We start from the raw sequence: 15,074 nt of genomic DNA, 5'->3' as shown, positions 1-15,074 counted from the left end.
TGCATTTGAATACAATTTTGAAGTGAAAATAAAATTGATGATACGGAGACGGCGGTATCGTTTTTTGAGGGTGATAGGAATCCAGATGACTATAAAGTTGACTGTTTCAGGAAAACTGATGAAGGTTATATATTAATGCTGAGAGAGTTGCAAATTTCTGTAACATAGCTTTCCGGTACTCGAGGGATAGCATACACATTACTCTACCAGCAATGAAAAACAATCACAAGCACGAAGCGACACACTTTTTCTTGTTTTTGAAAAGTATCATACAAGTAAAAAGACAGTTATTTAATTGGTTTCAAACGAAAGTGTTCCATATCACTAAAGAATGTACAACCTGTCACTGACATAAATCCCTGTCCCGTCTGTACGATCTGTCCATTTCTCCCTGGAATCCCATTCTCCACCTCACATATATACATCCCCATGTCCTGGAGACTCACTGTTGGTATGGTCAGTGTACTCATTGACCCTAAATTCGTCACGTGGTCAAATGAGTCTCGGATGACAGTAGACCCAATCTTGTGTATCCATCTGTACGTGTAGTTTGTAGGTACGCCATTAGCTGTGCAATTCAGGCGAAGATTCGTTCTATTTTCTGTTGCATTTGTGATAGAAAGATCAACATCGGGCCCATCTAAAACAGTAATATTAAATTTCCAACACACCCGCTTTTGTATTTGATACAATATCAAAATACAATATTAGCTCATTTTGATGACTTTCGATCATAAAATATTCAAAAATAAAAATAAAATAGATCAATAAAATATTGTCAGATAATAATATGATGCTAGTAATTAAGGAAACATTTCTAAAAATAGCACAACATATGTTTGTCGGGATGTATTGTACTTCATACCCTACAAAGACGTATTATGGTTATTACTGAAAAACGGAAAAGGCTGTGATGAAACGCAGGAAAGCATTTCTTTACTCACACTGAACGATAATGTTGAGCGCTTTCGAAGAGCTCAGTGACAGATTGTCGTGTGTAGCCGTAGCAATACATGTGTAGTTCCCCGCGTCCTGTCTGTCTATACTTAGGAACTGAAGGGTCTTCTTTGTCCCTAGAGCGTTGCCGTCATGGTACCAGAATGTCGTTGGTTTTGGATTACCGTAAGCTGAACACGTTCTTGTCAAGCTCTCACCCTCAAGGACGACTTCAGATTGATTTAGTCTGATGAATGGTCCGTCTGCAATTATTTAATAATGTAGCATGGGGGAATGAGGCATGGTCAATCGAACAATCAACATGCATGCAAGGTGACTGAGTGATAAGTCGATTTTTTTTTTTTACAAAAGCAATACAAGATAATAGGCCATGTCAAACAAATGAGAGTTAGATACAGTAAGCTATATTACATACTTCAGCTGTTTCCCCCTTCTAGGACTGAAGACCTTAAGGTTTGATGGTTAATACTTTTAGTAGAGAAATAGTGATGTTCAAATATTTCCAATCTATAACCTGGCGCGAAATCCTCCCTACTCCATAACCCACTTGTGATCTTTCTTGTAGATTGAGAGGAACAAAAAAGTAACGTGAATGAAGTTGTGTAACTGGGACTCATCAGTAATATATCTATATATTACAGAATAGGGGAATTTAGTGTGACATAGACGATATCTGATGATATCCATATTTTTTTTTTTATAATATTACGGTATAAATTATCACTTTCTGTTCTGGCTCAATACTATACATTCTTTATATTGTGGTATAGTTATTTCCTTGTTTTGTCCTCTTGGATCAGTTTGGTTACATGCTGTTTATCATTGGTCAGTATTCAAAGTTATCCCGTTGTCACTAATTGTGTTATCGAATGGTCAATGTTTACTTCCGGTTAGGAAGCTGAGAAACGGTATGTACTGTCGTGGTTGTGTCCTTGGGCAAGATACTTTTCCTTTATTGCTCTTGATTATGGCATGCGAGACCCTTCTGAATGTTGTTCAGTGAAGTAGTCACCAACTACTACAATGGTATCCCGACAGAAATTGACCCTCACTTTCAAAGCGCAACAAAACGCAGATACATATATAATACAGCAGAGGTATAAACTAGCAAACATAATAGCTGTAGTATAGTTAATAATTTGTCTAGAGAAATAATTCATACTCATTTTAGACCTAGCCTTTAAGCAGGAAATTAACCTGACTGTGAATTAATATCACTATGGAAAACATATTCTACCAATGAAAGTAAAATAACTACAATCGAGAAACTAATACCCTAGTTGTTTAAATACTTACAAATGACATTAAACTCCACAGACTTTTGACCGAACACTCTTTTAGAAACGGCCTGATGACTGGCGGTACACACACACTGCTGTTGGTGGTAGGATTTGTCTATAGTGATTTCCAGTCTGGACGAAGATACATCTTTCTTGATGAGATTCTTTCCGATCTCTGGTGATCCCTTACACCGCCAGCTTATTGTGGCCAGAGGGTTACCTCCCTTTACCTGACAGTCAATCGTTTCTATTGCATTTGACTGAACGGTCTTTCTGTCCGAGGGAATCATCCACATTGGTCCTGAAGGCGGATCTGTTAACACAGGGTATTGTATATTTCTTTTTTTATAACTTGTTATTGCTCAGGTTATTTCAAATCATGCAAAGTCGACCTTCCAGATTGATTGAATGAAATGATTTTACAAAAAATGCAGATAGATATCACAGATATAGATACAATAGATGGCCTTATCAATTTTTTTCCTGTGCCAAAGGTGTAAAACAAAGAACGGAGGTTAGAGAAATCAAAATTACAAATTTCTTGACGTCTGAAATGGCTCATTTAAAAAAACAATGACTTGACAGAGTTTATTATAATGTATTTGTTGTACTACAAATTCCGTATCAATAGAGATTACACAGAAACATATGCCATACTTACAAATCACATTGAACTGCACAGACTCTGTACCGTACACTCCATTAGGACTGGCCTGGTGTTTGGCGGTACACACACACTGTTGTCGGTGGTAGGATTTGTCTATTGTTAATTGCAGTCTGGACCTAGCAATGCCGGCATTGGTCCTATTCTGTCCGGTCCTTGGTGACCCCTTGCATTGCCACGAGAGTGTAGCCAGGGGGTTACCTTCCTCTACTTGCCAATAGAGTGTCACTATTTTACCGGTAATACTGGTGTATGCTCTAGGTGGCGACAAAACGACGCTTCCTGCTGGTGGATCTACAAAAAAGACATATCCAATAGAAAAATGTCATGTTACCCGTTAAATTTTGTTTGTTTAGAGTTTATTTCCTTATTCTAATTGTGTTTGATCAACCGATTAACGTTATCCTATCTATTGAATATATACTATCCTAATTGTTCAATACAGTAACATCAAGTTTTATCTGATTGAATGAAGCATACAAATATCACATTTTTATATAACATTAAAAAGGTAATAGATACATAATGGGTAGGAGTGATGTATCGGATATATCACACGAGTGCGTAGCACGAGTGTGATATATGCGATACGTCACGAGTACCCATTTTGCATCTGTTTTATCCAATGACAGCCGAGGTTTTGTCACCCACGTGCCTAGGGGTGGAGCTATAAAATTGATCAGAATCTGTCACTGTGATATGTTTCCCGCCAATTTCTGACACATTTCATTTTCTGTCACAGTAGCCTATTCATTTCTAGTGAGACTGTCAACCATGGCGGATCATGTACTGATCATTGATGTTGATGTGTTTACCGACCTCGACCAAGTATGAGTATGAACTGGAAGATAGTGACACGGTAGCTACTGACACATTGGATTATATGATACCAAGGAATGAACTCAACCAATTGTTATGAATAAACTGAATGGTAATGTGAAAAACATGTGAAAGACTACAGGATTCGAGAGAAATTTACACAAACTGCTCCGGAAAGAGGACCTGCGCTACTTCCCTTTACCAAGCAGGTAAGTCGAAAATAATATCGTTTGAACAAATTGTGAAATGAAATATTTTTCGTAAATTTCGATGTTCACGATGTCACAAATCTGACGTTCACGATGTCACGAAGTCCGTGAAATTGTTCAAATACATTGATGAATCGGTTAATCAGTATTTTTATCCACTCGTCCTGTTATCATTTTCATCACTATTTTGTTTATGATAAGATGTTTGTGCAACGAAAATATATGGTTACATTTGGCGTAATCTGTGTAACCATTTTTTTTAAATGACTGAAATTTTATATGCAATCATGAACGCGGTTTTTTTTACTGATCTGTTAAAATATACTGAACAGGGTTTTGTATTCTGTTTCGTCAGGATTTGATGAACAACTCATTATGGACAGGACGGAACATCGCAGCTGTACGTGCATACAAGGTGAGGAAAGAAGACAACAAAGAACGTTTCTAAACGGCACTCGTATTTCATTAAATTTTGTTTAAAATGTATTTCCTGTCTTTGTTCATTTGTCACGCCCACATTTGAAATTGGCCCCGCCTCAAGATTAGGGCATGGACTAATCAGAAATGCCATGTGATATTTCAGATATCACATATGTGATATTTCAAATATCACATAGTATGCAATATATCGCCAACAAAAGATCAAAGAAAAACCGAGGCGTCATTGGATAATCTATAACAAACAATACCTTATCAATAACATATGATATCAACAAATCAATGTGATGAAATAACAACGCTTTATTAAAAAAAACTTCTATACTTACAAATCACGTTAAACTGCAGGGCCTCTTCATCAAACACTATGCCGTGGTGTGTGGCGGTACACACACACTGTTGTTTGTTGTAGGATTTGTCTATTGTAAATTCCAGTCTGGACCGAGCAATACCTGTACTGCTCCAATTCTGTCCAGTCATTGGTGTCCCCTTACATTCCCACGATAGTGTAGCCAGGGGGTTACCTCCCGCTACGTGACAATCGAGTGTCACTGTTGTACCGATATGATTGGTGTATGTTCCAGATGGCGACAAGATGAAGCTTCCAGATGGTGGAACTACAAAAAAGACATATCCAATAGAAAAATGTCATGTTATCCTTTAAATTTTTGTTTGTTTAGAGTTTATTTCTTTATTCTAATTGTGTTTGATCAACCGATTAACGTTATCCTATCTATTGAATATATACTATCCTAATTGTTCAATATAGTAACATCAAGTTTTATCTGATTGAATGAAGCATACAAATATCACATTTTTATATAACATTAAAATGTCTGTATTATGTATACTGGACGTTTGATTACAAGACGCAGTTAGTTATATCATTCGCAACATCAAATACAAGATAATAAAGCAAACTGCGTAGAACTATAATACATAATCTCGCGTCAATTACGTTTTGTTCCACGAATGCATTAATCGTAAAAACAGCTTTCATTAAAAAAAGTATTCCGTACTTACAAATCACATCAAACTGCACAGCCCTTTCATCGAACACCCTACCCTGGTGTGTGGCAGTACACACACACTGCCGTCGGTGGTAGGATTCGTCGATTGTTAATTCCAGTCTTGACCTAGCAATGCCGGCATTGGTCCCATTCTGCCCGGTCTTTGGTGTCCCCTTACATTCCCACGATAGTGTAGCCAGGGGGTTACCTCCCTCTACTTGACAATTGAGTGTCACTGTTGTACCGGTAATATTGGTGTATGTTCCAGATGGCGACAACACGACACTTTTTGTTGGTGGATCTACAAATAAGACATATCCAATAAAAAAAAATGTCATGTTACCCGTTAAATTTTGATTTGTTAAGAGTTTATTTCTTTATTCTTAGTGTGTTTGATCACCCAATTAATGTTATAGTATCTACTGAATATATACAACCTTGATTGTTAAATATAGTAACATCAGGTTTTATCTGATTGGAAGAAGAACGCAAGTATCAAATTGTTATATAAAAAAAGCACTAAACAGGTAGATGACGTCCTGACATGTGTCAATAATTGACAATAAGGGGATTAAAAAAAGAATAGATAATTAAAAAAACCTGATGGATATCACCTATATAGATAAAATAGATGGTATACAGGAAATGTTTATCTGCGTTATCGAGTTTTTTGTCCTGTGCTAAAGGTGTAAAACTAAAAACGGAGGTTAGAGAAATCAAAATTGCAAATTTGTTAACGTCTGAAAGGGTTTATTTAAAAAAAACAATGTCTTGACAGAGGTTATTATAATGTATTCGTAGTACTACAAATTCAGTCTCAATAGAAATTACGCAGACAAAATATGTCATGCTTACAAATCACATTAAACTCCACAGACTCTGTACCGTACACTCCATTATGACTGGCCTGGTGTTTAGCGGTACATACACACTGTTGTCGGTTGTAGGATTCGTCGATTTTTAGTTCCAGTCTAGACCTGGTAAGGCCGACATTGGTCACATTCTTCCCTGCTAGTGGTGTCCCCTTACATTCCCACGATAGTGTAGCCAGGGGGTTACCTCCCGCTACGTGACAATCGAGTGTCACTGTTGTACCGATATGATTGGTGTATGTTCCAGATGGCGACAAGATGACGCTTCCAGATGGTGGATCTACAAAAAAGACATATCCAATAGAAAAATGTCATGTTATCCTTTAAATTTTTGTTTGTTTAGAGTTTATTTCTTTATTCTAATTGTGTTTGATCAACCGATTAACGTTATCCTATCTATTGAATATATACTATCCTAATTGTTCAATATAGTAACATCAAGTTTTATCTGATTGAATGAAGCATACAAATATCACATTTTTATATAACATTAAAATGTCTGTATTATGTATACTGGACGTTTGATTACAAGACGCAGTTAGTTATATCATTCGCAACATCAAATACAAGATAACAAAGCAAACTGCGTAGAACTACAATAAATAATCTCGCGTCAATTACGTTTTGTTCCACGAATCGTAAAAACAGCTTTCATTAAAAAAAGTATTCCGTACTTACAAATCACATCAAACTGCACAGCCCTTTCATCGAACACCCTACCCTGGTGTGTGGCAGTACACACACACTGCCGTCGGTGGTAGGATTTGTCGATTGTTAATTCCAGTCTTGACCTAGCAATGCCGGCATTGGTCCCATTCTGCCAGGTCATTGGTGTACCCTTACATTCCCACGATAGTGTAGCCAGGGGGTTACCTCCCTCTACTTGACAATAGAATGTCACTATTGTACCGGTTATATTGGTGTATGTTCCTGATGGCGACAACACGACACTTCTTGTTGGTGGATCTACAAAAAAAAGACATATCCAATAAATAAAAAGTCATGTTACCCGTTAAACTTTGATTTGTTAAGAGTTTTATCTTTATTCTTAGTGAGTTTGATCACCCAATTAATGTTATACAATCTACTGAATATATACAACCTTGAATGTTAAATATAGTAACATCAGGTTTTATCTGATTGGAAGAACAACACAAGTATCAAATTGTTATATAAAAAAAGCACTAAACAGGTAGATGACGTCCTGACATGTGTCAATAATTGACAATAAGGGGATTAAAAAAAGAATAGATAATTAAAAAAAACCTGATGGATATCACCTATATAGATAAAATAGATGGTATACAGGAAATGTTTATCTGCCTTATCGAGTTTTTTGTCCTGTTCTAAAGGTGTAAAAAATTAAAAACGGAGGTTAGAGAAATCAAAATTGCAAATTTGTTAACGTCTGAAAGGGTTTATTTAAAAAAAACAATGTCTTGACAGAGGTTATTATAATGTATTCGTTGTACTACAAATTCCGTTTTTGTCATACTTACAAATCACATTAAACTCCACAGACTCTGTACCGTACACTCCATTAGGACTGGCCTGGTGTTTGGCGGTACACACACACTGTTGTCGGTGGTAGGATTCGTCGATTGTTAGTTCCAGTCTAGACCTGGTAAGGCCGACATTGGTCACATTCTTCCCTGCTAGTGGTGTCCCCTTACATTCCCACGATAGTGTAGCCAGGGGGTTACCTCCCGCTACGTGACAATCGAGTGTCACTGTTTTACCGGTAATACTGGTGTATGTTCCAGATGGCGACAAAACGACGCTTCCAGGTGGTGAATCTACAAAAAAAAAAGACATATCCAATAAAAAAAACAAGTCATGTTACCCGTTAAATTTTGATTTGTTAAGAGTTTTTTCTTTATTCTTAGTGTGTTTGATCACCCAATTAATGTTATACTATCTACTGAATATATACAACCTTGAATGTTAAATATAGTAACATCAGGTTTTATCTGATTGGAAGAACAACACAAGTATCAAATTGTTATATAAAAAAAGCACTAAACAGGTAGATGACGTCCTGACATGTGTCAATAATTGACAATAAGGGGATTAAAAAAAGAATAGATAATTAAAAAAACCTGATGGATATCACCTATATAAATACAATAGATGGTATACAGGAAATGTTTATCTGCCTTATCGAGTTTTTTGTCCTGTGCTAAAGGTGTAAAACTAAAAACGGAGGTTAGAGAAATCAAAATTGTAAATTTGTTAAAGTCTGAAAGGGTTCATTTTAAAAACAATGTCTTGACAGAGGTTATTATAATGTATTCGTAGTACTACAAATTCAGTATCAATAGAGATTACACAGGAAAAATATGTCACGCTTACAAATCACATTAAACTCCACAGACTCTGTACCGTACACTCCATTAGGACTGGCCTGGTGTTTGGCGGTACACACACACTGCCGTCGGTGGTAGGATTCGTCGATTGTTAATTCCAGTCTAGACCAAGCTATATCGGCGTTGGTCCCATTCTGCCCGGTCATTGGTGTCCCCTTGCATTCCAACGAGAGTGTAGCCAGGGGGTTACCTCCCTCTACTTGACAATCGAGTGTCACTGTTGTACCGGTAAGATTGGTGTATGTTCCAGATGGCGACAAAACGACGCTTCTTGTTGGTGGATCTACAAAAAAGACATATCCAATAAAAAATGTCATGTTACCCTTTAAATTTTGATTTGATAAGAGTTTATTTCTTTATTCTAAATGTGTTTGATCACCCGATTAATATTATCCTATCTACTGAATATATATTATCCCGATTGTTCAATATAGTAATATCAGGTTTCATCTGATTGAAAAAAAAACACAAATATCAATTTTTATATAAAAAATGCACTTGAACAGGTAGATGACGTCCTGACATGTGTCAACAATTGACAATAAGGGAATTAAAAAAAAAACCTGATTGATATCACCTTTATAGATACAATAGATGGTATATAGGAATTGTTTATCCGCCTTATCGAGTAACGTTATCCTATCTACTGAATATATACTATCCCGATTGTTCAATATAGTGATATTCAGTTTTATTTGTTTTGAAGAAGCATACAGATATCACATTATTATCTAACACAAAAAGTCTGTATTGTTTACACTAGGTGTTTGGTTACCAACATCAAATACAAGATAATAACACAAACTGCGTTTAACTACTATAAATAATCTCGCGTCAATTACTTTTTTTGTACCACAAATCCATGAATCGTAAACACAACATTTTATTAAAAAAAATATTCCGTACTTACAAATCACATTAAACTGCACAACCCTTTCATCGAACACCCTACCCTGGTGTCTGGCAGTACACACACACTGCCGTCGGTGGTAGGATTCGTCGATTGTTAATTGCAGTCTGGACCTAGCAATGCCGGCATTGGTCCTATTCTGTCCGGTCCTTGGTGACCCCTTGCATTGCCACGATAGTGTAGCCAGGGGGTTACCTCCCTTTACTTGACAATCGAGTGCCACTGTTGTACCGGTAACATTGGTGTATGTTCCAGATGGCGACAAAACGACGCTTTCCAGTTGGTGGATCTAAAAATATAAAAACAAATATCCAATAGAAAAGGGTCATGTTAAACATTAGATTAGGAAATATTCCGGAATTCAAATTTTGACAATTTCTTTCGAAGGATGATATTGAAAAAGATGGTTAGAAAAATCTAAATTTAAAACTCCAGACCACGATATGTCAAATGATATCCGGTGTATCTTAAGAAGAGAATCAAAACATAATGAAGTTTAACTAGCGTGTATTTAGTTTTCTAGAAAGACATTGCTTATAACTTAATTATACGGAAATATGCTAAATAGCAAATCAATTATAATTAATGTAAATGGAGACATCTTAACGAACACAATGCAGTCGCACTATGTCTCCATGACGGTGATTGGGCTCGATTTCAAAACTCACGATCAATTTTACATATGTGTGCACATGTTTATCAAACACTTTACACGTACTAATAGTGACCTGGTATAATTCGTACCATGTCACTGTGTCTTGATGTTTAAATTAACAATTGTTACAAGTTATACGGTTACCGTTTTTAAATGCCAATAACAGGAGATATGCATGTACAATTATAGTACATATACGGATATTGACTAAAATTCCGAGTCCCTGTGTTTGATAGGCTTTCTCGTTTACAGTGAAAACGTCACTTGACCACTTTTGTTAAATCGGTGAAAGCCATTTTACATTTTTATGTAAAATCAATGTGTGTTCCTGATGGCTACAAATTGGTGCTGTCTTTTGGAGGATCTGATACAAAATACATATTGTATATAAAAGGCATTAAGTTTTTGTTTGGTTTTTTCTATGCTTATTTTGTTCGATCATGCAATTAAAAAATAACCCATTTATGGTATTCTGACTGTTCAATATATATATATATTAAATCTAATTTTTAGAACAAGTCCATATTACGATATAATGTCATGATATAGCAAAATTGCACAGTGAATGGTTGATTGCAGGGTATATTTGATATAACCTGAGAGGAGGAGGTTGTCAGCTCTACATCAGCACCTTTAACATTACAATACGTTACAGAGATTTGGCGATGATAGTGATAATGAAAGTATAACAATCAGGGTAATCATCATCTCAATAAATTGTTATCGGTCCATTCATACCCAGACTTGCCTAAATCAAAATGAAAGGAAATATGATACCGTTAAAAGTGTCTATTTGCTGTATTAATATTTCAATTCACAAATAATAAATAACTTTCGGCAATTCAGGATTGTCTGCTTTCAATTGTCTACCTCATTGAGATTTAAGAGATTTGAGAACTTAGAAACGAGTTGAATGACCGAAAGAATTGTTTAGGCTGTAGGGGTTTTCATCAGTTATAAGTTAGCTAAATAGCTCTATCCTGGGATTAATAATTGTAAGTCTAAACATATCCACTGTATTTCTCCACATTCACAAATACACCTACGTCTTTCGTCTTCATGACTCTTTTTTCTAATAAATATAGAATCACTTGTAAGCATCTAGCACTAATAGCAAATTGCCTTAGACAAAATAATACAAAATAATAATAACAGCGAGAAGGGGATGAATACAGAATGAATTACGAGTAAATGTTTAATAACTGTTTCAAATGAAAACACTATAATTGGTAATTGAGATCTGGTTCTAACTACCGTTAACTGTGAATATTTAAAAGTACTTACCTGTACAGAGACAAGGCACAAAGACTACAACAAGAACAATTAATTCCATCATTGATGTAAAAACATGGCGGCAAAATGTACACAAACCATCATATCTACTGACTTCCCTTTTATAACGAGATGTTCTCTCATATTCACCAGTGATTGCGTTTTTTACTTCCCGTTTGCAATTATGGGATATCTGTAGGGGATACATGTTGATGTGTATTACATTGTCATAGTGTTCTGCAATCAACATTTGTATACACAATGTGCTATTGAGTTATGCCCTTTTTGATAATGGCTTGTTTACGAGCAAAGTTGTACGATATATACCGAATTGTTTTGTTTTTATTAGTTTATTTATATATTTGTTTTCATATATTTCATCTATATCGAGATGTATGCTTCAACATTTTCCATTTTTACCTATTTCAACCGGTCCACTAACATTACTGATAGACTTCTGCAGATTCGAAGAGTAGCGTTTCGGCGATTACTTTTTTATCATTTTAATCAGACAAATGACCAGACGAACGTATATACAATGGTGTATGTAGTGTTTTATATATGATTACGGCTTCAAGCCCACTCGTCTTCACTATAATCGTGTGTTCACTGAGATAGTAAATATTGTCAGTCAATTTGGTAACCTTAAAACATTCACTGTACCATTGTACCTGTGACGCATTACATTTAATCCAAATATTTGTCTGAATTTTTAAATGGCACAGAAAAGTGATAAATGGTTATTATGATTAATACAATTAACTGATTTTATACGATTATACTGATGCAATACATTTGTTCATCATCAATATATATCAGGCCTCAACACTTTTCCTGTAATTCTAAATAACTGCTCAACTGACATCTCTGCCATTGTTGGAAAAGTTTTTTTCGTTGCCTTTTCAGCACTATATGTTGTCTGCCCATCCACACAATTACTTGAGAAGTTGTGAACTTCACAAAGAAACAACTGACACTGAACAATTATTTCACAAATACATGTTCATTGTCTTATCAGAAATGCTATCTATTTAGTTAATGTAATCTGACAGGTATATTTGTTCTTGGACGCACAGGTATACATCTACCTGTACAGGTAGATGTACCCTAATTATAAGTCTACAGTAACACTTCTCCTTCACAGTACTGACTACATAAGTTATCATACAAAAGTCATAAACTTATATAAAGTGGTTTGCGTACTACTATCCCTACTGTACATGGCCAAGAAAGTATTGTTACGAAAGTTAAAGACAATGAGTCAACTCATATCTCATTCTCGTTCGCAAATGATAATTCAATTTATCTTGTACTTAACAGGTAATGCTTGCCCATTGTAAATCACTTATGGTGGTGTAGTTCAATAACTCATAAATTCATAAGTTTATGGATTAAAATGTGTGTCATACAGATTGGTCCATCTATATCCGAAAAATACCTTTAGACATGTACTAAAATTTTACGTATTTACTGAATAGAAATGTCGGCGGTACAAAACAGTAATTTCATTTCCTGAACAAAACCTATACTCTCATTTAACACATAATTTATTAAAAAAAATCGATTTTAGTAAGCACACTTCCTTATATGAGTCATTTCCGAACTCAGCTGAAAACAAACTGTATTATATTGCGTGTTACGTACGGATACATATTTTTCGGTAAAACATTAAACACAGCTGCTTATTTGAACGTTATGTGTACATTTTTACAAACCCATTAGTAAGTATAATATTTATGTACATCTACACCTCATCCATAAAATAATTATGTATATGAATGAAGCAGTATTTTGTGATGTACATGAAATATTGAACAATTGGCAACAATTCTACGATGATTGGAATTAAATTAAATTTAGATTGTGATCGTATGATTACTTAAAAATGAATACAAGACAGAACACTGCAAATTACGATACAGAAGAAAAATGTCTTAATAAAGCTTATACTTTTAAGAAATCACGCTGCGTTGTTGCATAGGTGACTAAATCTGAACAGATTACAAATGTCTCAAGAAACCTTGGTTGCCATAACAAGTGTTCATGAATCAGGAGCGACTTTTTTTACTAGGTTTCACACTATTAGTTAAACCGACCATATAATAAAAGTGTTTGGGATCATTCAATATTTGATATATTCTATGAGTTGTTTCCCTTTGACTATAACAATATTAGCAATACCATTCATTTTGAGCAGATGGCGAGCATCCAACTTTCTCTTTATAACAGTGTCAAACTTCTCCCAAACGATCCCCCGCTGTGGCCTCCAAATAATCCGGCAGCCTACATTAATATTCACACCTTCTTTGGTCTTATAGCTGATCATTACATGCACAGAAATGGAATGAATGATCCCACTACCCATATATCCTCATGTTACCTGTCTCAACAAAACAAATTAGCTGGCGGGATTCCAATATACCTTTGATAAGCGTCAGTACTCCACCGACCTATAATCTTAATCGTACTATCAGAGAACCCTACACACACTTATTCCGTCGCAACTCCAATGGAAATCGAAAAGGCCTATATTAATTAATTTGGTTTTGCGGTAAATTTTGTATGCGCAAAATAAGAAGATTTATGTTAACATCAATATACACTATAATAATGAGGAGTTATAATAACAGAAATAGGTAACATTGATGGTATTTGATTGGCGTCTCCATTTATCATAATAACCTACTGTATAGCTGTCAATCTCCACATGGTTAACATTTTGTGGTTTTCACAATCTGAGTTTTTTTGTGGCAATTCAATTCGCGCAATCACAAATTGTAAAACTTATGCACTTAACACTTTGACTGTATAAATCAATATTCGCCAGTTATTTATCATCACGCTCTATTAAATGACCCCGATTAAAGCAAAGTAAACTAAGTACGGTGTATACAGTGTATTGCACTTTCAATATACTGTTAAACGATGTAGATTCTCGTCATATTCAATTGTACCGTCCTAGTATCGATGAAACCTTTACAGATAACATGTTTATTCTTTCTCTTTACTTGATCTACTTGAAATAATGTAGACTATTTTGCTTAATTTCATTTTAGAGAGACATCTTTGTTATGGTCATCTAAGATGAATGATTGTTTACTCATCAATTGACACATATGTATTCATTTATTCATATTCCTGGTTGCATGGTGATATGATGTTACATCTACTAGACGTTAGTATTTTCCCTGGGGGGTTTCAGGATGGAAACTGATCATAATTTGGCCATGGTATGATACCTGAGGGTGTTTAAATCTACATATCACCCATTTAACCAGGTCATTAAGTGTTAATCATGATGAAAACATATCAAAGTCATGATGATATTAAAAATAAAGCTAACATATGAATGTAGTTTTATAACAATCTCCTGTGATACTAGTTGCTTGATTGATACAATTCTCAGTCTAAATTACCAGTTCACAAAGGAAAGGCTGATTAGTATATTTGTTGATATTTCCGTGTTTTGAGGTGTGTTTTTTTTTTTTTTTTTTTTGTGTGTGTGTTATGCAGATTTCTTATTTATTTCTGCTTGTTCTGCTGTAAAACGTGTGTGTTTCTCTTCGTCTGTCAATTATAAAGAACAAGAAGAGAGACAACCGAGTTAGTTATATGAGGGTCG

General features: G+C 35.2%; 2 protein-coding genes across 2 annotated transcripts; both read right to left on the bottom strand.

Annotated features, from left to right (window-relative positions):
• Positions 1 to 49: 49 nt before the first annotated feature.
• Positions 50 to 4,959, bottom strand: LOC117341208 (nephrin-like). The gene is made up of 5 exons (XM_033903068.1): positions 4,697 to 4,959; positions 2,899 to 3,195; positions 2,254 to 2,550; positions 945 to 1,199; positions 50 to 640 (listed from the first exon to the last, which is right to left on the bottom strand). Exons 1-5 carry the CDS (start codon positions 4,845 to 4,847, stop codon positions 288 to 290), a joined length of 1,353 nt encoding a protein of 450 aa, XP_033758959.1. The 5' UTR covers positions 4,848 to 4,959; the 3' UTR covers positions 50 to 287.
• On the bottom strand, positions 4,916 to 11,587 carry LOC117340538 (nephrin-like). Its single transcript, XM_033902297.1, has 7 exons — positions 11,465 to 11,587; positions 8,602 to 8,898; positions 7,749 to 8,045; positions 6,928 to 7,215; positions 6,233 to 6,529; positions 5,398 to 5,678; positions 4,916 to 4,984 (listed from the first exon to the last, which is right to left on the bottom strand). The coding sequence occupies exons 1-7, from the start codon at positions 11,514 to 11,516 to the stop codon at positions 4,916 to 4,918; spliced, it is 1,581 nt and encodes a 526-aa protein (XP_033758188.1). The 5' UTR covers positions 11,517 to 11,587.
• Positions 11,588 to 15,074: the final 3,487 nt, after the last annotated feature.

Source organism: Pecten maximus, chromosome 13 (genome assembly GCF_902652985.1).
Source record: "Pecten maximus chromosome 13, xPecMax1.1, whole genome shotgun sequence".
In the NCBI taxonomy this organism is placed as follows: Eukaryota; Metazoa; Mollusca; class Bivalvia; order Pectinida; family Pectinidae; genus Pecten; species Pecten maximus.
The sequence above is the reverse complement of the archived record's forward strand: the minus strand, read 5'-3'. Positions and strand labels throughout refer to the sequence as shown.